This window comes from Pongo abelii, chromosome 22 (assembly GCF_028885655.2).
Source record: "Pongo abelii isolate AG06213 chromosome 22, NHGRI_mPonAbe1-v2.0_pri, whole genome shotgun sequence".
NCBI lineage: Eukaryota > Metazoa > Chordata > Mammalia > Primates > Hominidae > Pongo > Pongo abelii.
The window spans coordinates 44,067,954-44,093,536 of NC_072007.2; the positions used below are offsets into that span (position 1 = coordinate 44,067,954).

Genomic DNA, 25,583 nt, shown 5'->3' on the forward strand with positions numbered 1-25,583 from the left:
TTTAGAAATTAGAATAGCCTGGATATTATTGTATTACCTCAGTTACAAGAGGTTTTTCATACTTTTATGGAACCTTTAAATTATTAAATTATATATACAACTTGAAACAGCCTCTCGGTCTATTGTGTTTATCCATGATTCTGGAAAAATAATTATCTATTTTGAGGGAAATGTTTATGATCTTAAAAATGGGAAATACCCATGGCAAAAAAAAATCAGAAATAGTGATAATAAAATGAATAGAATATGAAAGTTAGATATGATTATCTAGAGAAGTTCTTAGTTTACCGTCATTAAGGAACTTTACCAGGCTTATGGATAATCCTCTTTCTCTCCTTTTTCTTTTCCCCACAGTGTCCCACCAGTGGCAGAATGGGCTGTTCCTCAGTCATCAAGACTGAAATACAGGCAATTATTCAATAGTCATGACAAAACTATGAGTGGACACTTAACAGGTATTTACAAATGAAAATTAGTGAAATATGATCTTTGTTTTCAATGTAAACTGTTTCTAGATATTGGGTCATAGATATTTTCCACGTCTGTGTACTTATTTCTTGGCAGTGTTTCCATTGTCTCTGTTATCTCCTGTTCTTATCCACTGATAACTCTTTCCATAGTTATATCATTCTCTCATGCCCCATTGCTTTGTGGTAAAATGGAACATAGACTAGGGATACTCCTGTACGCTGAAAGCCACTGATATGCAAATCAAGACACTCGCAAAGAAACACTTCTTTGAACAAAAACTAGCTTCAGCTTCTGAAGTCCAGCTTTGAACTTGATGAACTTGAAGCTGTCTGTTCACTAGGTTAGAGTTGGAGGCAGCAGGCAGGGTGAAAGCAGGGAGTTGAGAACATGGCTCTGTCACTGCCTAGATAGGGCTCACCACTTTGGATATTTCTTTATCTATTAATATAAAAGGCCAGAGTTAACTTAGGTGATCTCAATGGATTTTTTTAAAAGAAGAATGATTCTGTTATCTACATCAGAAGGATAGACAGGAATTTTAGCATACTGTTCAAAATTTTTCTCACGAAGGTTTAAATACTTGTTAGAAAGTTATAAAGAAGGCTGGGTGCAGTGGCTCATGCCTGTAATCCCAATCCCAGCACTTTGGGAGGCTGAGGCGGGTGGATCACCTGAGGTCAGGAGTTCAAGACCAGCCTGGCCAACATGGTCTCTACTAAAAATACAAAAATTAGCCGGGTGTGGTGGTGGGCACCTGTAATCCCAGCTACTGAGGCAGGAGAATTGCTGGAACCTGGGAGGCGGTTGCAGTGAGCCAAGATCATGCCACTGCACTCCATCCTGGGCTGCAGAGTGAGACTCCATCTCAAAACAAAAAAAAGAAAGTTATAAAGAAAAGCATACTTTAATAAAAGAAAATAGAGACCTCTGATATGAATATTAAATGTTAAAGGGAAAAACTAACTGCCATCTAACAAATATGAAAGGAAGGGAAAAAAATTTAGGTTTCCTGGGTGGTGGAGTGGGGTACGGGTAGGATTATAATCCAAAACACTTTTAAGAACTGATTCTTACTATTTTTTCCTTGCTATTACTTAAAATTGCAATTTTTACTCCCAAAAGAAAAAGATATCTTATGTATAAAAATGTCAAGAGTTGGATGAGATTTTGAAGGGTTCTAAACTAATCTTGAACTCTGGTCCCTTTAAGGATCTCAGCAGTCACCCCAAATAAGCATGTATTTATGTTTGAATGGGTGAATAGTAAATACACACAGATTCTTGATGTGTCATACTGCCTCATAAAGCAGTAGCTGTCAAAACCAGCCTAGCTTATGCAGGCTCTGCTTTTTTTTTTGAGATGGAGCTTCACTCTTGTTGCCCAGGCCGGAGTGCAATGGTGCGATCTCAGCTCACTGCAATCTCCACCTCCTGGGTTCAAGTGAGTCTCCTGCCTCAGCCTCCCAAGTAGCTGGGATTACAGGCATGTGCCACCACACCCGGCTAATTTTGTATTTTTAGTAGAAACAGGGTTTCATCATGTTGCTCAGGCTGGTCTCAAACTCCTGACCTCAGGTGGTCCACCCACCTCAGCCTCCCAAAGTGCTGGGATTACAGGCATGAGCCACCACACCCGGCCCACTGAAGGTGTATTTAATAGCATATTTTTAAGTACTGTTTTACATGGTTTGTTTGACACCAGTGCTCCATACAAACCCAGAACTACATTGCCAATGAATCCAAAAATATTTCTTGAAAACGTTGGTGTTTGCTGTGAGTTGATTAAAATAGTATTCAGTTGAGACATTGATTGAGAAATTCTCTCTTTCTTGGTGTTTTATGAATGAAATGCAGTATCTACATTCCAAATATAATGACCCAGGCACTTGAACATTTAGAACTTTTAAATATCTGAGGCAGAAAGTAAAATTTGAAATATACTGGAAAGAAAGCAGATTTTGATATTGTTTATCTGCATACTTATTGCTACTTTGATCCAGCAAGAATTTAAGGTGGGAATTTTACTTTTGAACCAGACCTTTGTATCGTCATGTCAAGTAGAATAATTTATTACAGTAAATTTTAAAATGGGAATAAACAATAGAAATTTAATTTTTTTTCCCTTTATGTACTTAGGAATCAATATAAAGTATGTTTTATACTAAATTAAAACGTTGATGGAAACAGCTGATTTGTTGAGGTGGATGGAACATAAAGGTCATTGTCTTGATCACATAAAAATAATTTTATGAAGTCAGAATCCCCAAAGCAGTTCACTCAGCTGCAGGAGAAGCAAAATATCAAGAAAGCTGAGAAAAGGTTTCAGTATGTAACATGGCCCAAAAGAAATATATAATTTATATTTGTAATCTCTTGTTTTTCATCCTTCTTGCTTTTGTTTTTTGTGGGTTTTTGTTTTCAAGAACTAAAAAGCACTTCTTTTCTTTCTTTTTTTGAAACAGACTTGCTTTGTTACCCAGGCTGGAGTGCTGGAGTGCTGTGGTGCGATAGTAGCTCGCTGCAACCTTGAACTCCTGGGCTCAAGCAATCCTCTCACCTTAGCCTCCTGAGTAGCAGGGACTACAGGCATGCATGCACCACCACACCCAGCTAATTTTTTAAAAAAATTTTTCTTTGGAGGTGGGATCTTTGTTGTCCAGGCTGGTTTTGAACTCCTGACCTCAAGCAGTCCTACCGCCTTGTCCTCCCAAAGTGCTGGGATTACGGGCACCCAGGCTGGAGTACAGTGACATAACCATGGTTCACTGCTGCCTTGATTTCCCAGGCTCAGGGGATCCTCCCACCTCAGCCCCCCAGTAGCTGGGACTACAGGCATGTGCCACCATGCCCAGCTAATTTTTTGTATTTTTTGTAGAAACTGGGTTTTGCCATGTTCCCCAGGCTGGTCTCGAACTACTGAGCTTAAGCGATCTGCCTACCTCTGCCTCCCAAAGTGGTGGGATTATAGGCGTGAGCCACCGCGTCTGGCCTTAACAATGGCGCTGTTTACCCCACTGACTATCTGGGTTGATTTAGCCGATACATCCTGTTGGACACCCTGTTCTTCCTTCACGGCTTGATGTGTATACTGTTGCATGCCCTTAAAAGAGACAGCCTTATAAAATAGAGAGGGGTCATTCCTTAATTAAGGTTATGTAAGAAGCTCTGGAACTCTGGTATTCCTGTTAATAATGCTAGCTAGCCCTTCTTCTCAAAGAGGTATTTTATTGTTGCATTCTGAAACAATGAATATGCTATTTGGTAATTCATCTATTAATCAGAAAAGCTAAAGTCTTAGTCATTGTTTCAAATAAAGCTCATCTCATGTAGTTACTCTCTCCTTTCTAGCCATACTTCCCTGCCCAAACATGGATGTCAGAAGTGGGGTTTGTGTGCTTGGGATTTCTGGTTTTATTCCTGTTTCCTTATAAGCCAGTATTCCAAAACCGATATCCCTTTATGTACCTAGGTTTCCACAGAAGAGTTCTGTGCACTCAAAGCTCAACTGTGTGTTGTCCAAATGTGTTAAGATGCTATCTTAGCTGTTGCTGATCTATTTTTAATATTTTGCAACATTGATTTAGGACATATATAGACAAATAGTAGAATTACAAGAGATAATTGTGATCTTCTAGTGTGGGGATCAGCAAACATTTTCTGTAAAGAATAGCACAATAAATATTTTAGGCTCATAGGTCATATGTTATTTGCTTCAACTACTCAACTTTGCCATCATAGCATGACAACAGCCATATATCATGCTTATATCAGTGGATATGGCTGTTTTAATAAAACTTTGCTTATGAAAACAGGCAGTGGGCCAGATCTGGCCTAAGGGCTTTAATTTACCAATCCCTGTTGTAGATTATTTTCTTCATTTCGCAGATGGAAGAACTTCATTTTAGAAAGTTAAAGTAGTTTTGTTAATGCCACATGCCATTAGGGAGTCAGGACTAGAATCCAAGTCTCCTGATATCCAGGTTTAGAGCTAGTTCTTCACATTTATTGTTAGGCTTTTTATGTGTAATAGATAAAATATTAACTTCCTTTTTTATAGTTCTGGAGTAAGGGCAATTGTTACAAGTGTAAATTAAATCACCCACTAAAGTTTTGTTAATTCTACTTTGTTACCAACATTCTAGATACAATGTTACAGACTAAAGAAAGTGATGCCTGAACTTTGCTCATTCCATTGTACCACAGTCCTTTAGAATCTTCACATGAATTCAGTAGATTGTTTTTTATTCTTAGATGCTCCCAAAACACACACATGCTCATGTACGCACACACATCCAGCAGGAATGTGTTCATATATTCACCAAAAGTTAGAGTGCTCACTATTAATAGTAGCCCTAATTGAAAACTAACTGAATGCCTATCAACAGTAGAATGGACAGGCCGGCCACAGTGACTCATACCTATAATCTCAGCACTTTGGGAGGCCAAGGTGGGTGGATCACTTGAGGTCACGAGTTCGAGACCAGCTTGGCCAACATGGGGAAACCCTGTCTCTACTAAGAAAAATACAAAAATTAGCCAGATGTGGTGGCGTATGCCTGTAGTCCCAGCTACTCAGGAGGCTGAGGCAGGAGAATCATTGAACCCGGGTGGTGGAGGTTTCAGGGAGCCAAGATGGCGCCACTGCACTCCAGCCTGGGTGACAGAGTGAGACTTCATGTCAAAAGAAAAGAAAAGAAAACACTCCTAATGGACAATGAATTAGGATGTAATGACACAATGATACACTACATAGCAGTGAGGATTAATGTTCTACAACTCTACGTGACAATATATTGAGCAAAATAAGCCAAGTGGAACAGCGTACAGACTATTTGGTTAGAAGTTAGGCTACCTTGGTGGTAGGTGATTCTAAAAGAGAGGCAAATAGGGGCATTTGGGGTGCAATTATACTCTCTTTCATGACCTCCATAGTGTTTGAGTATTTTCACTTTGGAAAATTAATTCAGCTGTGTACATGTGCACATGTATATATCCACATGTATCCGTATGTGTGCTTTTCTGTCAGGATTTTATATGTAAATAAAAGTTGAACTATTGTCAATAATGTTACCTGCCATTAGAGCACCTTTCATGTGCTAATGTGATGCTAAGCTCACTGCCCCAATGGATCATAGACAGGTTTATCTGAAATGAGCAAACTAGGGTCCAGACTACCTCGCCCAGTCACTCAGCAAAGTCTAGACTAAGCCAGGACTAGAGCCTACAGCTCCTTGGTTCCCTGACCTCTACTGCTGGCCATGCAAAAACACATCCAGTTTTGTGGTTTTTGATGAGGTGACGTTTGAATAATGAAATAGCAAAAAGCAAAAGCATATACACCAGAATCTTCCCAACAAAATTGCCACAGCCTTCCATTCCTCTGTCCAGCAGTGTTCCTGGGACCACACCTTGAGAGGCAGTGCTGGAAAGGAAGACATATTTATTTCTCCCTCCCTGACCCTAGTTTATTTAAACAGAGTCTCCTACTGTGCTTTTGTCTGATGTCTGAGGCCACTTTCATACCAGAAAGTGAAGATGTTTATGATTATTTTAAGAAATGAGAGCTTATTTTGAGAGAAGAGTAGAAATTCCGGGAATTCTTCTTTTTTTTGTTTTTCTTGGCTAACATAGGAAATGTGTTTTGTTTTGTTTTTTTAATTGAGACAGTGTCTCACTCTGTTGCCCAGGATGGAGTGCAGTGGCATAATCTTGGCTCACTGCAGCCTCCGCTTCTGGGGCTCAAGCGATCCTCCTACTTCAACCTCCGGAGTAACTGTGACCACAGGCTCATGCCACCACACCCAGCTAATTTTTTGCACTTTTGGTGGAGATGGGGTTTTGCCATCTGGTCTTGAACTCCTGAGCTCAAGCCATCTGCCTGCCTCAGCCTCCCAAAATGCTGGGATTACAGGCATGAGCGACCACACCAGGCTGGAAATGTGTTTTAATCCTGGCTATTAGCGCTTCCTGCAACTTTTTTTTTTCTTTTTAAGTCTGTTTAGTGAAACAGTTTCCCGGAGATCTCTTCCGAGCTCCCTTCCTCCTCTAAGATTCTCCGAATCTTCCCTGAATTTGCCTGAGGTTGAGCAGGGTGGAGACAGCAGGTGGTAGCAGCAGCAAAAGATGTTACACTTAAAGAGAATAAGTTTCAAGTTTGTAAATAAAGCCCAATACAAATAAAGATGGTAATGTGGACAAAAGGTCAGGTTATATTTTGAAACTCTAAATCTTTCACATGGTCATTCTTTATCAAACATCCATTTAACAGAAATTTATTATGTGTCAGATGCTGTGTTCTGTGTTTCTCCTCTTTTTCATTGGGGCTTAATTTCCTTTTTACAAAGCCCCTGCGGTAGTAGCAAATGTTATTTAAAGCATTGTGATTGCATGAGGTCATGGAGTAGTCCGTATATGCAGAACCCTTGTCCTCCTGTACAGTGAGTATTTGCTGACTCATCTGTATGTCCTTTTCCTGGTTCCTGTGTAGGTCCCCAAGCAAGAACTATTCTTATGCAATCAAGTTTACCACAGGCTCAGCTGGCTTCAATATGGTAAGGAATGAAAAGTTCTTTGGTTTGGATAAAGTGGAAACTTGCTTAGATTGGTGTGGGCTCATGGGTTTTAGATTAATACTGTTTTTTATGGGGGAATATGTAGAATTTGCTTAATTTCAATGAGTTGTAATGATTGCCTCTTTTATAATACTATTTCCCCTCTCGATTTTGAAAAATACAAAAGCAGATTAATACAACGAATTCTCAAGGAGTGATAATACAACTTAACAATTCTCAACTCGTGACCAGTCTTGGCTCTCCCTTTCTTTGATTTTTTTTTTTTTTTTTTGGAGACGGAGTTTCACTCTTGTTGCCCAGGCTGGAGTGCAGTGGCGCCATCTCGGCTCACCGCAACCTCCGCCTCCTGGGTTCAAGCAATTCTCCTGCCTCAGCCTCCTGAGTAGCTGGGATTACAGGCATGCACCACCATGCCCGGCTAATTTTGTATTTTTAGTAGGACAGGGTTTCTCCATGTTGGTCAGGCTGATCCTGAACTCCCAACCTCAGGTGATCCACCCGCCTCAGCCTCCCAAAGTGCTGGAATTACAGGCGTGAGCCACCGCGCCCAGCCTCTTTGATTATTTTAAGCCAAATCTTAGTTATTATATAATTTCTACTGCAAATATTTTAGCTTGTATCTTCAAAAGAGAGGGATTTTTCTTTTTTTCATTTATTATTATTATTATTTTTGAGATAGAGTCTTGCTCTTTCATCGAGACTGGAGTGCAGTGGTGCCATCTTGGTTCACTGCAACCTCCACTTCCCAGGTTCAACCTATTCTCCTGCCTCAACCTCCTTAGTAGCTGGGATTACAGGCATGAACCCCCACGCTTGGCTAATTTTTGTATTTTTAGTAGAGACAGGGTTTTGCCATGTTGGCCAGGTTGGTCTCGAGCTCCTGACCTCAGGTGATCCGCCCACCTCAGCCTCCCAAAATGCTGAGATGATGGGGGTGAGCCACTGTGCCCGACTGATTTTCTTTTTAGCATAGTCATAATACCAATAGCTCACCTAAATCTTTTAGTAATCATCCTTATCATTAAATTAATCAGGTAGTGTTCAAATTCCTTAGATTGCCTCAAAACGTTTTTATAGTTGATTTGTTCAAATCAGGACTGAAATAAGCCTATATTTTGTAATACTTGATTGTTCCATCTTTTATGTCTCCTTTAATCTATAAATTTCCCCTTGTCTTGTTCTGTGCTTCTTTTCCCAAGTCCCCCAGGCCACCCCCCAACCAAAAAACAAACAAACAAACAAACAAAAAAACTCTGTTAAAAACAAACCAGATCATTTGTCCTGTAGTTTCTTAGTGGCTTAACTTTTGAAGATTGCATCACTGTGGGATTGTCTAATTTTTTTCTGTATTTCCTGTAAATTGGTAATTAGATCTAGAGCAAAGTTTCTCAACCCCAGCACTATAGACATTTTGGGCCCAATAAATCTTTGTTGTTGGGGGATGTCCTGTATAGTGTAGGATGTTCAGCAGCATCTCTGGCCACTACTCACTAGATGCTAGATGCCAGTAGCATGAGCTCCACACCCAGCATGGCAATCAGAAATGTCTCCAGACTTTGATAGATGTGCCTTGGGGTACAAAATCTTCCCTGGTTGAGAACTGCGGATCAGATTTGATTTTTTTTTTTTGTTTTTGTTGTTTTGTTTTTGATAAGACTGTGCCAGAGAGGTCTCTGTGTCCTTTCCTCAAGAGGCACTTAATGTCTCTATTGTGTAATGATTTTGAATAGCTATCGATGAGCATTGCCTGGGTCCTACAGGCTTCCTTAAATTTAAATGTTAACTAGAATGGTTTCTTAAGAAGTGTGCATATTATAGCTATATGTTGGTGATTGTCCCTGGAAAATAAACCTTGTCTACAAGGCTCACTGCAAAGTTCATGATTTTCTTGCAGGCCACATTGATAGGGTTGTTTCACAAATGATCAAGCTCTAATGCAGCTCCCTTTGCCCTTCTCTTCCCTTCTGTTTTGTATGAAAGAGCTTGCCTTTGGCGGTAGACTAGACAAGTTAATAAACATCTTATATCTTTGACACACCCAGAACTCTTTAAATCTGGGTATTGAACAGTATCCTAGGGCCCCCTGAAATGTAAACTTAAGATCTAACATTAATGGAGGTTGGTTGACAATTTATTAGGTTGTTCTCATGATACCATATTATATTGAAATATTTATTTTAAATTTCTCATTTATAACTTACCCTGTTTGAGAAAAATGCTTGAGGCTTCTTCTGTTAGAATGTTATATTCTGCTACTACACACTAAAAAAGATATTTTAATTAAATGCTTATAATCATAATTTAGGTAAGTGTGGTGAAAAAACAAGAATTTCAGTCACCTTCTAACTGGTTTACCTAGGCCTGGCTAATTGTGAGACACAAAAAGGAACAGAGAATAAGGAAGAGCGGGCAGGGGTTTCATTTTATTTCATTTGCATTTCTTTTTAAAACTGGGTGTCTTGCATATGGGAAGGGCAAAACTAGAGGAACAGAAAAGAGATCAGCAGTTGCCAGGGGATGGGGGCAAAGGAGGGAGTTGCTACAAACAGACGTGGAATTTTAGGTAGAGCTGACACTATTCTGTATGTTGTGGTTCATGTTTGTGAAAACTCTCAGACTTATACTCTAGAAGGTGTGCATTCTACTTTATGGAAATTATAACAAAAAAAGTTTATAGCACCTAAGGAAATTTCAGAATTAAGATGGTTTCTTAATTTTTGGCATTGGCAAAGCCAGTTTCCTATTGCATTTGTCTTGTTGACATTCTAGTGAATGGATGTGTTGTCATGTATCTTCTTTTGATGGTCCAGAAATTGTTTAGTAAAATCACATTCTTGGACTTGCCAGGAAAATGTTTGCTGTAATTAGCTAGTTGGGCAAGTTCATTATGAAGAATGATGGAGTCATTATGAAGAATGATGGAGATTGAATCCTGAGATTGAGGAAGAGGAAACACTTTGACTCTGTGGCTGGAGTTCATAAAGATCCACTGTGTAGGCCTAGATTAAGGGGTGGCCAGCTCTGCCCAGTGGGCTGAATCTGGCCTGCATCTGTTTTTGTGAAGAAAGTTTTTATCGTACAAATAGCCATGCCCATTCATTTATATGTTGTCTGTGGCTACTTTTCTGCCAAAATGACAGAATTCAGTATGATAGGGATTGTACGTCTTATAAACCGTAAAATATTTACTACCTGACCCTTTACTGATAGTTTGTCATTTCCTGGTCTAGAGCAGAACCTTTAACAATATAGAGCTGGTTATGGTGGCTTATGCCTATAATCCCAGCGATTTGATAGGCTCACTTGAGGCCAGGACAGATCAGCCTGGGCAACACAGTGAGACCCCCATCTCCACAAAATATTTTAAAATTAGCTAGGCATGGTGGCACACACCTTGTAATCTCACGTTTGGGAGGCTGAGGCAGGAGGATCACTTAAGCCTGGAAAGGCTTTAGTGAACTATGATCATGGCTGCAGTGAGGCTGCAGTGAACTGTGATCATGTCATTGCACATCAGCCTGGGTAACAGAGTGAGAGCTCGTCTGTTAAAAAAGATACATGGAATATGAGTGTGTTATATTTTAAATATGCAAAGGTTGGGGAAGAGTATCATTATAATCATAGCATTTGTTGAATGAGGAACACTGTCCCAACTACTTGTAATTTTATCTTTGCAACAGTATAAAATAGGTACTATTTTGACAAAATGAGGGACAAAGAGACTCAGTTGGCCTGTGGTCAATAAGAAAACATAACTTTTAAATCACTCATGAATAGTAAAAAGCATGAATTTTCATGAAACCGGATTACAGTTAACTTTTTGTTGAATAGGAATCTTTCTGACATTGATCAAGATGGAAAACTTACAGCAGAAGAATTTATCCTGGCAATGCACCTCATTGATGTAGCTATGTCTGGCCAACCACTGCCACCTGTCCTGCCTCCAGAATACATTCCACCTTCTTTTAGGTAAGGAACATGGGCTCTGATCAGGAATTGTATACAGAGTATATGAATTCCAAACTTGGCTTTATTGACTATGTGTCTTACCTGATTTTCATCCCTGACAAGGAAACTAAGTATGTTTCCTTACTTACTGGAGACTCTTATCTAGGTCTATGTTAATCTTGGGCCCATTCTGTTCTTCAAAGTACTTGTAGTGTATTAGTGAAACAATGAAGTAAAATATCAAAAGATTGTTGATTTTCTACCAACCTGTCATCAATGCTTACCAGAAATTTTCACAGCAGATGCCAGCAGCAAAAGAGAAACTGCATGAGCCTATGCATAGAGAAGAAACCAAGGAGGTCACACTTGTGAATTCCACACATTTCAGTGGTAACAAAAGCTGCTAGCAATGTAGAAATTATTATCAGGAAGACAATTAAAGAAAATTACCCTGGACTGAAAGACAGTCTCAGTAAAGATGTCAAGAGAGTCACCTGAGGTCCAGTATTATGACTGGCATCCTCATTTACATCCATGCATGCATGCATGCACACGCTGTCCAGAACAGCTCTGTCTCCTGGCTTTGAACATAAAAACTGAATATGAGATCTTACAAGTACAAAGGAGAATGAAAAGAAGATTAGGATTTCTGACCTGAGTCCTCAAACTGCAGGAAGGACTGGGGCAAAACCCCCTTTAAATGAAGAGAAATAGAGCCATTACTGTCAGCACACACATGGTACAGGAGCAAGCTGAGGAAACTGTGACTATGTAGGAAGCAGCGGGGTGCTGAGGCACTTTGCCTGTGAAATCCCACAACTGCAACATTGGAAGCTGAAAATAAGTGCGTAAAAAGGATTGGGAAACCGTTTAAACACAGCAAAGTTAAAAGTGTAAAGTGGGCTGGGTGGTGTGGTGGCTCACGCCTGTAATCCCAGCACTTTGGGAGGCTGAGGTAGGTGGATCACCTGAGGTCAGGTGTTCGAGATCAGCCTGGCCAACATGGTGAAACCCCGTCTCTACTAAAAATACAAAAATTAGCCGGGCGTGGTGGCAGGCGCCTGTAATCCCAGCTACTCGGGAGGCTGAGGCAGGAGAATCGCTTGAACCCAGGAGGCGGAGGTTGCAGTGAGCCGAGATTGCACCATTGCACTCCAGCCTGGGGGACAAGAGTGAGACTTCGTCTCAAAAAATAAAATAAAATAAAATAAAATAAATAAATAAATAAAAGTGTAAAGTGGAAGAAATTAGTAAACAAAGTGATTTGTTTTATGAACTATAAAGTATAGACATTGCATGTGTTTCTTAGGGGGTGAAATGGAGAGACGGGAAAGAGAAGAGAGATGCTCCTAGTGAGCAGAGCTGCTGATCTTCCCTTGGAGGAATTTAAGGTTGCTTGAGAGGGCAATGGAAATAGCAGCTCCCACTTAGTGCTCTTCATGTCCCAGGCATTGTTCTTACCACTTTTTGATTATTACCTACTTTCATCCTTTGGAATTGTTTCAATTTTGGTGGTGATTCTTAAAAAAGCTTGGCACTCAGCGTCTGATGACATTCAAATATTCATTAAAAAACTCCTTGTAAATAGAGAAGACCAAATCTTTATATTTTCCTTACTATAAATGAAATTTGCTCCATGGTATGGTAAAATCTTCAAAAATTCTTCTTCATAACTTGTCCAACTCCACCTAGACAGCTCTGTGTGAATCTATTTTTCTTTTTCCCCGCAATTGCAGAAGAGTTCGATCTGGCAGTGGTATATCTGTCATAAGCTCAACATCTGTAGATCAGAGGCTACCAGAGGAACCAGTTTTAGAAGATGAACAACAACAATTAGAAAAGAAATTACCTGGTAAGGCAGCCTTTATATTGAGTTAAATCATTTAGATTAAACGAAATTAGAGATTTCCTATCTCTAAGACAAATATAGAGGTAAACATAAATTTAGTTTTTGACATTTTTGCCTTGTAACTTAACTGACCTTAGTCAGAGATAATTGTTAATTAAGCTTATGGATTTGGGTCTGGATAGAGAAATAAGAACATTATGCACTTTGCTAATGCACTGTTCTAACTTGTAACTTGAAATCTGATTATAAACTGCTAAACAAAAATTATGTAAATGTTATCCATAGAATATACAACACTAAAAACTGATGAGTATTAAGGTGATTGCTTAATACCACCAGTGCAGAAATAGAAAGTCAAATCATCTACTGTTATTTTCTCATGTTGTTATAAGAGAATTGGAAACTCCTTAATTGCAGGAACCTATTTTAAATTTAATGTGAACCTATTTTATTTTATTTATTTTGTTTTTTGAGATGGAGTCTCACTCTGTTACCCAGGCAGGAGTGCAGTGGCGCAATCTAGGCTCACTGCAACCTCCGCCTCCCAGATTCAAGCAATTCTCCTGCCTCAGCCTCTGGAGTAGTTGGGACTACAGGCACGTGCACCACGCCCAGCTAATTTTTGTATTTTTAGTAGAGACAGGGTTTCACTGTGTTGGCCAGGCTGATCTCGAACTCCTGACCTCAAGTGATCCACCTACCTCAGCCTCCCAAAGTGCTGGGATTATAGGCGTGAGTCACTGCGCCCAGCCTGAACCTATTTTAAATAATCCTCATTTACAATGATAAATCTATCATACTATTAAAATATTCTAAGGTGGCTATGAATTATTAATGATGAGATGATAATGATACTAAGAAGCAAATGAAATTATGGAGTCTTTTATGATAAATACTTTGTCGGTGTCATTTTGCTGCATTTAAGATGCTCAGCAGTTAATTGGTCTGGTCAGAACACTAGCTGTCCCAGTTTATTGTCTAAACTAAATTACCTTTTGTTCACTGATGAAATACTATTGGAAATATTTTATGTGCAAGGCTGCATGTTGAGCAAAGAATCTAAATGTTAATACATGGTTCATACTCTCTAGAAACTTTAAAATATATTAGAGGATTTAAGACATCCATATAAGCAATCACTTAAGCAGTATGTGAGTGGGATAAATTCCTCGAGACTATTATAGGTGCACAAGAGACCTCACTTATGGTTGGTTGGTGTAGACTGGGGAAGAGATGAGGAATTAAATGTCTGTGGAGGAGGTCACAGTTGAGTTGAGAGTTGAAGATGAATAGGGTCACCACAAGTGGAAGTGAGAACAGTTCAGGTTTTGATAACAATGAGAATGAAATTTCAATGGCAGATAAGGACAGGAATGCTTGGAATGCCGAATTTTCTTTTTCTGTTTTTAGTAGACATTCATTTAAAATTTTGAACAGGAAGCAACATTATCAGAGATTTCATTTGTGTATTCATTCCTTCAATAGCCATTTATTATATGCCTCCTACGTACTAGGAATATTGCCAGATGCTGGAATTAAAAAGATGTATAGAGACTTGGAGAGTTTTTAAAATTGAGATGAGATTCACGTAATACAAAATGTTCAGTTCAGTGGCTGTCTTGTCTGCTTGGACTGCCATAACAAAATAGCATAGACGGGGCAGCTTGAACAGTGGGAATTTTATCTCTCACCTTTCTGGAGGCTGGAAGTCCAAGATCACGGTGTGCAGATTTGGTTCCCAGTGAGGGCCCTCTTCGCGGCATGCAGACAGTAGCCTTCACTTTTTTTGCTCACATGGGATTTCCTTGGTTTATGCATGCAGAGGGAGACAGATCTCTCCTCTCTCTCTTTTCTCTATCTCTGTCCCTGCCTTTTTTTTTTTTTTTTTTTTTTGAGACGGTGTTTCACTCTTGTTGCCCAGGCTGGAGTGCAATGGCGTAATCTCGGCTCACTGCAGCCTCCGCCTCCTGGGTTCTAGTGATTCTCCTGCCTCAACCTCCCAAGTAGCTGGGACTACAGGCATGCGCCACCACACCCAGCTAATTTTGTATTTTTAGTAGAGACGGAGGTTTCACCATGTTGGTCAGGCTGGTCTCGAACTCCTGACCTTAGGTGATCCCCCCACCTCGGCCTCCCAAAAAGTGTTGGGATTACAGGTGTGAGCCACTGCACTCGGCGGTCCCCGTCTTTTTATAAGGATATTAATTTATCATAAGGGCCCCACTCTCAACGGCTAATTTTTTTTGTTTTATTTTGTTTTTGAGACGGAGTTTTGCTCTTGTTGCCCAGGCTGGAGTGCAATGGCGCGATCTCGGCTCACCGCAACCTCCGCCTCTCGGGTTCAAGCAATTCTTCTGCCTCAGCCTCCTGAGTAGCTGGGACTACAGGCATGTGCCACCACGCCCAGCTAATTTTTTATTTTTAGTAGAGCTAGGGTTCCTCCATGTTGGTCAGGCTGCTCTCGAACTCCTGACCTCTGGTGATCTGCCTGCCTCGGCCTCCCAAAGTGCTGGAATTACAGGTGTGAGCTACCGTGCCTGGCCAGCTAATCTAATCTTAACCTTCCAGAGGCTCTATCTCCAAATATCACATTAGGGTAATTAGGGCTTAAACGTATGGATTTTGGTGAGGCGACACAAACATTCAGTTCCTAACAATGACATTTAGTGCATTCACAGTGTCTTGCAGCCACAACCTCTCTTGTCCCAAGATACTTTCCTCACCTCACAACAAAACTCCGTATCCATCACTCCCTCCAGCCCCTGGCAACCACCAATCTGCTTTCTGATTCTTGGGATTTACCTATTGTGGATATTTCATATAAATGGAATCATATATGACTGTTTATGACTGACATCTTTCACTTGGCACAATATTTTTAAGATTCATCCACCTTGCAGCATGTATCATTACATCATCCCTTTCTGTGGTAGGGGGACTTTGAATTTTTTTTTTTTTTGAGACAGAGTCTGCTCATCACCCAGGCTGGAGTGCAGTAGCGCAATCTTGTCTCACTGCAACCTCTGCCTCCCAGCTTTAAGTGATTCTCCTGTCTCAGCCTCCCAAGTAGCTGGGATTATAGGTGCCTGCCACCACACCCGGCTAATTTTTTTGTATTTTTAGTAGACAGTGGGTTTCACCATGTTGGCCAGGCTGGTATGGAACTCCTGACCTCAAGTGATCCACCCACCTCAGCCTCCCAAAGTGCTGGGATTACAGGTGTGAGCCACTGCCCCCAGCCAGGACTTTGAATTTTAAGATATCAGAGTAGAGGATACCATCTCCTCTGAAATCACCAAAGGTGAGCAAGAAAACCAAAACATACTTGCCCGCTTTCATCTCTAATCACTGACTACAGTATGTGAAGGAAGTCTGCCTAAAGCAGTGAAGTCCAAACAGGAATGTGGGAAGAAGCCAAAGAAGGATGCTCACAGGTGCAGATCTCAAGGCAGAGTGAGAAGCGATGGTTCTTAGATAGCCGTGGACCAGGGACTGGCATGCTGCACAGGGTGGCAATGAGCGCCCCCCGGCCGGCGTTGGTTCCAAGGAGGATTGCGTGAGGCCAACACAGAAATGAAATAGACACTGCTGAGGACAGTAAGGGACACGGATGATGGGATTGTAGAAAATGAAGAAATAAAATGGACATAAACAAAGTATTAGAAAAAAAAGGATAGAACTGAGTAATCATTCTAAATTTATAATTGATGTGTCAAAGAAGGAAACTGAATAATGGGTTAGAAAAAATTGTTGACTGACTGTGATCTCGATAAGGATCAGGGCACAGCTTGTTCTTCAGTGTGAAAAGCGGAATGCTCACCTTTCGCTCTGCTTTGAGAAATCTTGTTAGAATAGAGGACTCATCAGCACAGTTACAAGGCAAAGGGAAGGAGGGAGAGAGACAGAGACTCATGGTCCGGAAGAGAGGGGGTTAATTCCTAGGGCAAGTTCATGGGAAGAAGGGAAAGGATGGAGTAACAGGGAAGGAAAGGAGTCTGGGTGGTGATGTAGAACTGCTAGATAAGGATCTTTTAGAAACAGTGTTTGGCGTGGAGGAGAAGATATAAGCAGAGAGGTTAGGCAAAGGGGGTTTTCGTTGTGCTCATTAACAGGGACACAGAAGCTTAGGGAGTTCTGGGTTTGGGTTTGTACTACAAGTTTCAAATACACTGGTGAGTTTTCCTTTGAAAAGACTACGTTGAAAATCTTGAGTTTTCATAGTTGCTGTGTTCCTTGTCTGAAGTAACGTTTGAAGATAAGAAGCGGGAGAACTTTGAACGTGGCAACCTGGAACTGGAGAAACGAAGGCAAGCTCTCCTGGAGCAGCAGCGCAAGGAGCAGGAGCGCCTGGCCCAGCTGGAGCGGGCGGAGCAGGAGAGGAAGGAGCGTGAGCGCCAGGAGCTAGAGCGCAAAAGACAACTGGAACTGGAGAAGCAATTGGAAAAGCAGCGGGAGCTAGAACGGCAGAGAGAGGAGGAGAGGAGGAAGGAAATTGAGAGGCGAGAGGTAAGCAGGCGAGAGTGGAGCCACCCTGAGTTAGTGTGCGATCACCCCTTTTCAGAGTTATCCAAGTGCTCTATTCATGCCATCTTTGTCTGTCTTTTTACAATTCAGTAGTTTTAGTATATTCCCAAAGTTGTGCAACCATCGTCCCTAATTCCAGAACATTTTCATCACTCCAGCTCTTTACCCATTAAGCAGCTACTCCCCATTTCTTTCTCCCTCCAGCTCCTATCATTAATTTACTTTCTATCTTTCTAGATTTACTTATTCAGGACATTTTTTATAAATGGAATCATCAATATATGGACTTTTGTTTCTGGCTTTCATTTAGCATAATGTTTTCAAGGTTCATCCACATTGTAAAATGAATCAGTCCTTTATTCCTGTTTATGGCTGAGTAATTCATTATATGGGTATACCACATTTTTTAATTCATTCAGCAGTTGATGGTCATTGTGGCTACTATAAACAATGCTGTTATGAACATTAATATACGAGTTTTTGATGATACAATTTTGTAACAAACCACTGATACCAGTTAAGTGTTTTTCCAGACTGTTTTCTCTATATACACCTATATAAAAATATAAAGGTTTATATGGTGGAGAGTGTAAGGGCTGTATAATTTTTTAAAAACCACTGTAATAGCGTCGTACCAATTACATTGTTCATTGTTCTGCAATCTTTTTTTTTTTTTTTTTTTGAGGCAGAGTCTCGCCCTGTCACTTCCAGGCTGGAATGCAGTGGCATGATCTCAGCTCACTGCAACCTCTGCCTCCTGGGTTCAAGCGATTCTCCTGCCTCAGTCTCCTGAGTAGCTGGGATTACAGGTGCCCGCCACCATGCCCAGCTAATATTTCATATTTTTAGTAGAGATGAGGTTTCACCATGTTGGTCAGGCTGATCTTGAACTCCTGACCTCAGGTGATCACCCGCCTCAGCCTCCCAAAGTGCTGGGATTACAGGCATGAGCCACCGCACCCGGCCTGTGCAACCTTCTTTTTAAACTCTTTTAAAAATATGTCTGGGACATCCTCCCTATATTCTATGGAAGGCTTCATAAGTTTAGCGCCATACCTGGAAAGGGGCTAAGCAAATCTTGTCTCTCTTTCCAATGTTAGTACATTACTGCAGAAGCAACACATGGTTCTCTCATGTGAATGAAAGATAAAAATGGGGAATTTTTCGATGTAAAAAAATAGCCTGAGTGCTGTGCCTCAAGCCTGTAATCCCAGCACTTCGGGAGGCTAAGGAGGGATGATCACTTGAGGCCAGTAGTTGGAGGCCACTGCATTCTAGCCTAGGTGACAGAACAAGACCCTGTCTCAAAAAAAGAAAGAAACAAAACTTATAGCCATAACTCCTTTTTTTTTTTTTGTTTTTGAGACAGAGTCTCGCTCTGTCGCCCAGGCTGGAATGCAGTGGCATGATCTCAGTTCACTGCAACCTTCACCTTCTGGGTTCAAGTGATTCACCTGCCTCAGCCTCCGGAGTAGCTGGGATTACAGGCATGAGCCACAACGCCTGGCTGATTTTTGTATTTTTAGTAGAGACAGGGTTTTGCCATGTTGCCCAGGCTGGTCTCAAACTCCTGACCTCAGGTGATCCGCCTGCCTCGGCCTCCCAAAATGCTAGGATTACAAGCGTGAGCCACTGCGCCCCGTCCCGTAACTCCTTTTTGTTCAGACAGACACTAACAAACTTTTAATTTTCAGAATGAACAAAGATAGGCAAACTTTTCTTCAACATACCAAAAAAATGATATTCTAGAGTATTTATTCAGAATTATTTGATAGACATTTACCATGTGCCAGGTGTAGTTGGAGGACCCATGAGTCAGAGGCAGTTCCGATAGACTGTCAGATGCTCTGATATGTACTCTATCTAGCAGTCATCAGAGCCAGTCATTGGAGGGAGCAAAAGCTTTTGTGGTAAAAAGGAAATGAATGATTAGGAAGGGGGCAGTCGCAGACTTTTAAAACGAGTTAAGTAATAATTTCTCTTTCGGTGTAGTAAGATCAACTTTTGTTTGTTTTTGTTCGGGGTGTTTTAGTTTGATTTTACTACAGAAATTTTCCTTCTTGGCATGTCAGTAAATAAGAAGGAGCATTTTTAGTTAGCACATCAAGCATTCTTGAAGGCATAAAGAATGGAATTCTAATGGGGAAATGATCCTGTCATCTTACGTAAATGTAGTATTATGTAAATATAATAGCCAGTTCTGTGTATTCCCTTTATTCTAATAGAAGGAATACCATATTTTTATAAGTTATTTTTTGTTTTGTAATGTGATTTCTTGTAATGTTTAATATTTCATCCCTAAAAGGAAAGACTTCCTAGATGCCACTTTTGTGAAAAGACATTGTGTAGTGTAAAAACTGAAAAATTAGTAATTTGTCTCTTTATAAATGTCACAGGCTGCAAAACGGGAACTTGAAAGGCAACGACAACTTGAGTGGGAACGGAATCGAAGGCAAGAACTACTAAATCAAAGAAACAAAGAACAAGAGGACATAGTTGTACTGAAAGCAAAGAAAAAGACTTTGGAATTTGAATTAGAAGCTCTAGTGAGTGAAGTTTGGTTATACTTTGGAAATATACTAAGATGAAACCATTAAAAACAGTAATAATTTTTATTATCTTTCATTTGTTCAAGAATGATAAAAAGCATCAACTAGAAGGGAAACTTCAAGATATCAGATGTCGACTGACCACCCAAAGGCAAGAAATTGAGAGCACAAACAAATCTAGAGAGTTGAGAATTGCCGAAATCACCCATCTACAGCAACAATTACAGGTGAGGAAATATGCTTCTTAAAAGCTGTTAAACTGGCATCCTTTTCTTTAATTCATGTCATTTACTTACTTATTCAGTAAACATTAAGCAACTATCTTGTACTAGGCACTAGGAAGCAAAAATGAAGTAGACAGGGTCCTTGTGTGAAAAGTAGCCTCTCAAGGAGACAAACTCAGCAAATGTTTACTGAGCACTGCTTCAGGCCAGGTGCTTTTGCAGTTTCTGAGGCTACAGCAGGGACAGACACTCTGTCTTCTGGGAGCTTACCCTCTGCAGGAGGAACAGAGACTAACAAAATAAAGTGTGTACTGTATTAGAAGATGAAAAGCGCTATGGAGAGTGAGTAGGGAAGGGAATAGAGAGTCCTAGGGATAGGAAAGGTTGTGATTTTAACTAAGGTAGCCAAGACAGGTCTTTCTGGATGGTGACATTTGAGCAGAGACTTGAAATTAATGATAGGCTAAGCCATGTGGGTATCTGGCAGAGCAAGATCTAGGCAAGGAAATAGCAGTGCCAAAGTCCTGAGGCCGTAACAGGACTCTGAGATGCCAGTTACAGCAAGGAGACTACTGGTTAGAGCAGGTGGGAGCTGGATCACACAGAACCTGTAGTCCACCAACAGGACTTTGGCTTTACTGTGGTAATTACAATAAATAAGTACACTGAAGTATTTTAGGGGGTCATATGAGAGCTATATGTGTACTAAATAGTTGGAGACACAGAGCACTATTAGTAGTTCTGTCTTCATTTTAAAGCCTATCCAAAGTTGTTATAATATCACCTGGTTTGGTATCAAGTGTTGAACTACAGGGGCATCAAATTCATGTAAATATTGCCTGCAGATGATCATATTTGTCTGTTACTCCTTTATGTTAAGCTTTTTCTCAGCATGATGTTTTTGAGATGTATCCATGTTACTGAGTGAATGACTCCTTTGTTTCTTTTCGTCGCTGAGTAGTGTTTCCTTATATGTCCATTCACCTATTGGTTGATATTCAGGTTCTGTCCAGTGTGGACCTTTTATAAATAAAACTGCAGTGAGCATTTATGTACAAGTCTTTATGTGGAAATGTTTTATTTCTCTTGGGTAAACTTTTAGGAATGGAACTACTGTGTCATATAAGTGTATATTTAACCCCATAAGAAACTGTCAGGCTGGGCACAGTGGGTCACACCTGTAAACCCAATACTTTGAGAGGGCAAGGTAAGAGGATTGGTTGAGCTCAGGAGTTTGAGACCAGCCTGGGCAACATAGCAAGACCCCATCTCTAAAAAAAAAAAAAATTAAAAATTAGCTGGCATGGGGGCATTCACCTGTAGTACCTGCCTGAGGCAGGAGGACCACTTGAGCCCAGGATATCGAGGCTGCAGTGAGCTATGATTGAGCCACTGACAGCCTGGGCCACAGAACAAGACCTGTTCAAAAAAAAAAAAAAAGAAAAGAGAAAGAAAAGAAAGAGAACTGTCAAACTGCAAAGAGTTTGTACCATTTTACATTCTGATCATTTAATTTGTATTTCCCTGAAGGCTAATGGTGTTGGGAATCATCTTACATGTTTATTGGCGAGTATCTTTTACTGTATGTCTTCGTTGAAGTGTCTGAACAAATCTTTTGCCCATTTTTTATTGGGCTGTTTGTCTTACTATTTACTTATAAAAGTTCTTTTTATATTCTTAACAAGTCATTTGTCAGATACATGTTTTGCAAATATTTTCTCCCAGTCTGGCTTGGGTTTAATTTTTGTTAATGGTATTTTTTAAAGGGCAGAAGTTTTAAATTTTGATGAAGTTCAGTTTACCATTTTTTTTCTTTTGGTGTTCATGCTTTTTATGTTCTATCTGAGAAATCTTTGACTACCCCTTGACTGCAAATATTTTATTTTCTTCTAGAAGGTTTTGGGGCTTAAAAAAAATAATTTTTACAAGTTTTTATAAATTGAAAAAAACATAAAATTTTAAGTTTCATAGTTGTATCTTACATGTTTAGGTCTATGAGCTATTTCAAGTTGATTTTTGCAGATAGTATAAGGTAAAGGTTGAGGTTTATATTTTTACGTACTGATACACAGTTGTTATAGCACCATTTATTAAAAACACTGGCTTTTCTCCCATTGAGTTACCTTGGTAGCTTGTTGAAAATCGGTTGAACATATTTGTAATGGTCTATTCTGGATTCTATTCTGTTCTTTTGATCTGTCTGTCCTTTACCAGTATCCACTCTGTTGATACCTAATTTTTGAAGTCAAGTGATACGAATTCTCTGTTATTGTTCTTTTTAGAATTGTTTTTGGTTATTCCAGGTCCTTAACATTTCCATGTACATTTTAGAATCAGCTTATCAGTTTTTGCAAAAATGCTTGGAATTTTGTTGGAATTCCATTGAATTTATAAATCAATTTGGGAAGATTTGACATCTTAGTAATAGTAAATCTATGGCATAAATCTCTATTTAGGTAGTTATAAATTTCTCTCAGCAATGTTTTGTAGTTTGCAGTGTCCAAGTCTTGTACATACTTTGTAAAGTTTATCCCTAAGTATTTTGTGGCTTTTGATGCTATTGTATATTGCATATTTTTATTTTAGTTTCCAGTTGTTCGGTGCCAGTATATGGAAATAGAATTTATTTTTGTATATTGACCTTGTATCTGTGATTGCTTAACTAACTTCCTTTGTGTGTCTTACTTTGTTGACCAGAACCTCCCATACTATATTGGATAGAAGTGGGAAGAGCCTTGTTCCCTCTCAATGAAGGAAAGCTCTCTCACCATTGAGTATAGTGTTAACCAGAGTTCTTGTAAACACCTTTTATCAGGTTGATGGACTTCCCTTTTTGCTGAGGGTTTTTATGATGAATGGGTGTTGAATTAGATCATATGTTTTTTCCCGCATCTATTGAGATAAGTATGTGTTTTTTCTTTCTTACTTTGTTAATATGATGAAATACATGGTTGCCATTTGGATGTTAAATCAGCCTTCCATTCTTGGGATAAACCACTCTTGGTCATGGTATATTACCCTTTATTAAAATATTTCACTACATTCCATTTCCCATTATTTTATTAAGGATCTTTTTAAATCTGTTGAATTCAATTCAACAGAGATACTGGTTTTTAGTGTTCTTCTAATATTCTTGTCTAGTTTTGATATCAGGGTAATGCTGGCCTCAGAAAATGAGTTGGAAAGTATTCCTTCCTCCTCTATTTTCTAAAAATGTTTGTGTTGAAATAGCATTTCTTCTTTAAATTTTGGTGGCATTCACCAGTGAAGGCCTCTGGGCCTGGAGCTTTCTTGAAGACTTAATTATAAAATTTATTATGTAGTTATAGGGCTATTCTGATTTTCTTCTCCTTGAATCTGTTTTGATTATTTGTATCTGTCAATGAATTTGTTTATATTTTCTAAATTATTAAATTTACTTGTATAAAGTTGTTTATAACATTCTCTTATTGTATGTAAGTCTGTAGTATCTGTAGTGATGTCCCTTCTTTCTTTCCTGATATTGGTAATTTGTGTCCTCTCACTCTGTCTCCGTGCTTCCTTCTCCTTTTCTTTCCTAACCCCTTCTTCTCTCCTTTCTCCTACTCTCTCTCTCCTCCTCCTCCTTTTCTTGATCAGTCTATCTGGAGTTTGTTGATTTTTGAAAAATAAGTTCTTGGCTTTATTGATTTTTTTTTTTAATAAGCCCTTGGCTTTATTGGTTTTCTCTGTGGTATGTCTGTTTTCTGTTCTATTTTTGTTCTTTCTCTTGTTTCTTCCATTTACTTATTTAGGGTTTAATTTTTTTTTTTCTCAAGCTTCATAAGGAGGAAGTTTAGATAATTGATTTTGGACCTTTCTTCATTTTTGATACAAACATTTTAAGCTTTAAATTTCCATCTAAACACTGACATTGCCATATCCCACAAATTTTTAATATGTTGCATTTTCATATTTATTCAATTCAAAATCTTTTAAAAATTTTCTTTGTAATTTCTTTTAATTCTTTCACATTTATTGAGATTTATGGCTCAGCGTATGCTCTGTCTTGGGGAATATTCTATGGGCACTTGAAAAGAATGTGCATGCTGTTGTAATTAGGTAGAGTGTCCCCTAAATGTCAGTTAGATCAAGTTGATTCATGGCGGTCTTCAAGTCTCCTGTGTCTTGACTGATTTTGTGACTACTTTTATTAGCTACTGAGAGTGGAACACTGAAATCCTGGTCATTGTGGATTTGTATATCTTCCTTTCATTTCTGTTCAGTTATTGTTTCATGTACTTTGAAGTCCTAAGAAAGTCCTTATACATTTGAAATTTGAGATTTGTAAAGGAAAAAGTACCGGAAGTTGATTGCTGGAAATTATTTTAAAATATTGCAAAATGCATGCACCTTTTTAAAGTATATTTTTCTTTGAGACAAAGTCTCACTGTTGCCCAGGCTAGAATGCAGTGGTGCGATCTTGGCTCACTACAACCTCTGCTTCCTGAGTTCAAGTGATTCTCCTGCCTCAGCCTCCCCAGTAGCAGGGATTACAGGCAAGCACCACCACGCCTGGCTAATTTTTATATTTTTTGTAGAGATGGCGTTTCACCATGTTGGCCAGGCTGGTCTCAAACTCCTGACCTCAGGTGATCTGCCCACCTTGGCCTAAGTATATTTTTCTATGTGTTAACTCTCTTTATGTGTCTTTCTTTAACTCTTGAGGTAAAGTTTCATAAAATATTCTGGAAAATTTAGGGATGAAAGCCACATGTTTATTAAACTAAATATTATCACCTAATACTATATGACCAAGTACAATTTTTATTATTTAAGATTGATTCTTAGACTGTTCACTTATTGATAATATGATAAAAATCAAGATTCCCAAAAATGTAATGAAGTGAAAAATAAAACATTATTTGAAGAAAGAAAAGTATGTAGTAGGTAATCAGATATTGGTTCCCTTTCTGTACAGGGATTAGCAGATACTTGCTTTGGAGATAAGTCAGATCTGATTTGTGTGCTCTGTTTTATCAAGATTTTTTTTTTTTCTGGTATGGATCATTCATAGGAGAAGATGCTTCTAAATTCTAGCTATTGAGTTAACTCTTTCTACCATTTAGACATGCATTACACAGAGATTTATTCCACATAAGCCAGTCTTTATCTAAAGGTGGTTATTCCAAAATGGACTGGTTTTTAGCTTCTGATGAAAAATTTTAATTAAGGCATTTTCAGGTTTTCAAACAAAAAGTCAATACATAGAGCTCATTTTTTATCAAGGTAAAAATAAAAGTCAAATATTCTTTATTATAACCTGGGAAGGCTGCCATTTTACTGAAACGTGCAGAAACTATACAGGATATTTTCGGCTGAATTTAAGCAAATACTGTTATTGGCAAGTTAACCACAAAAATTCCAAACAGCCTGTGCAGTGTGGCTTAACTTTTTTCTTGTGTCAGTTAAAAAAATAGTTGCTTCAA

General features: G+C 39.3%; 1 protein-coding gene across 6 annotated transcripts in view; it reads left to right on the top strand.

Moving 5' to 3' along the window:
* Nucleotides 1-25,583, top strand: part of ITSN1 (intersectin 1) — a 248,908-nt gene that overhangs the window by 112,052 nt on the left and 111,273 nt on the right. For all 6 annotated transcript variants that reach the window (XR_008517295.2, XM_024239271.3, XM_024239273.3 and 3 more), the window contains exons 8-14: nucleotides 355-455; nucleotides 6,958-7,021; nucleotides 10,874-11,011; nucleotides 12,727-12,842; nucleotides 17,083-17,345; nucleotides 19,760-19,909; nucleotides 19,999-20,139. Coding sequence is in view for 5 of the 6 variants with exons in the window: in XM_024239271.3 (XP_024095039.1) it covers nucleotides 355-455; nucleotides 6,958-7,021; nucleotides 10,874-11,011; nucleotides 12,727-12,842; nucleotides 17,083-17,345; nucleotides 19,760-19,909; nucleotides 19,999-20,139 (973 nt within the window). In the remaining variant the exon portion in view is untranslated. The remainder of the gene's footprint in view (nucleotides 1-354; nucleotides 456-6,957; nucleotides 7,022-10,873; nucleotides 11,012-12,726; nucleotides 12,843-17,082; nucleotides 17,346-19,759; nucleotides 19,910-19,998; nucleotides 20,140-25,583) is intronic.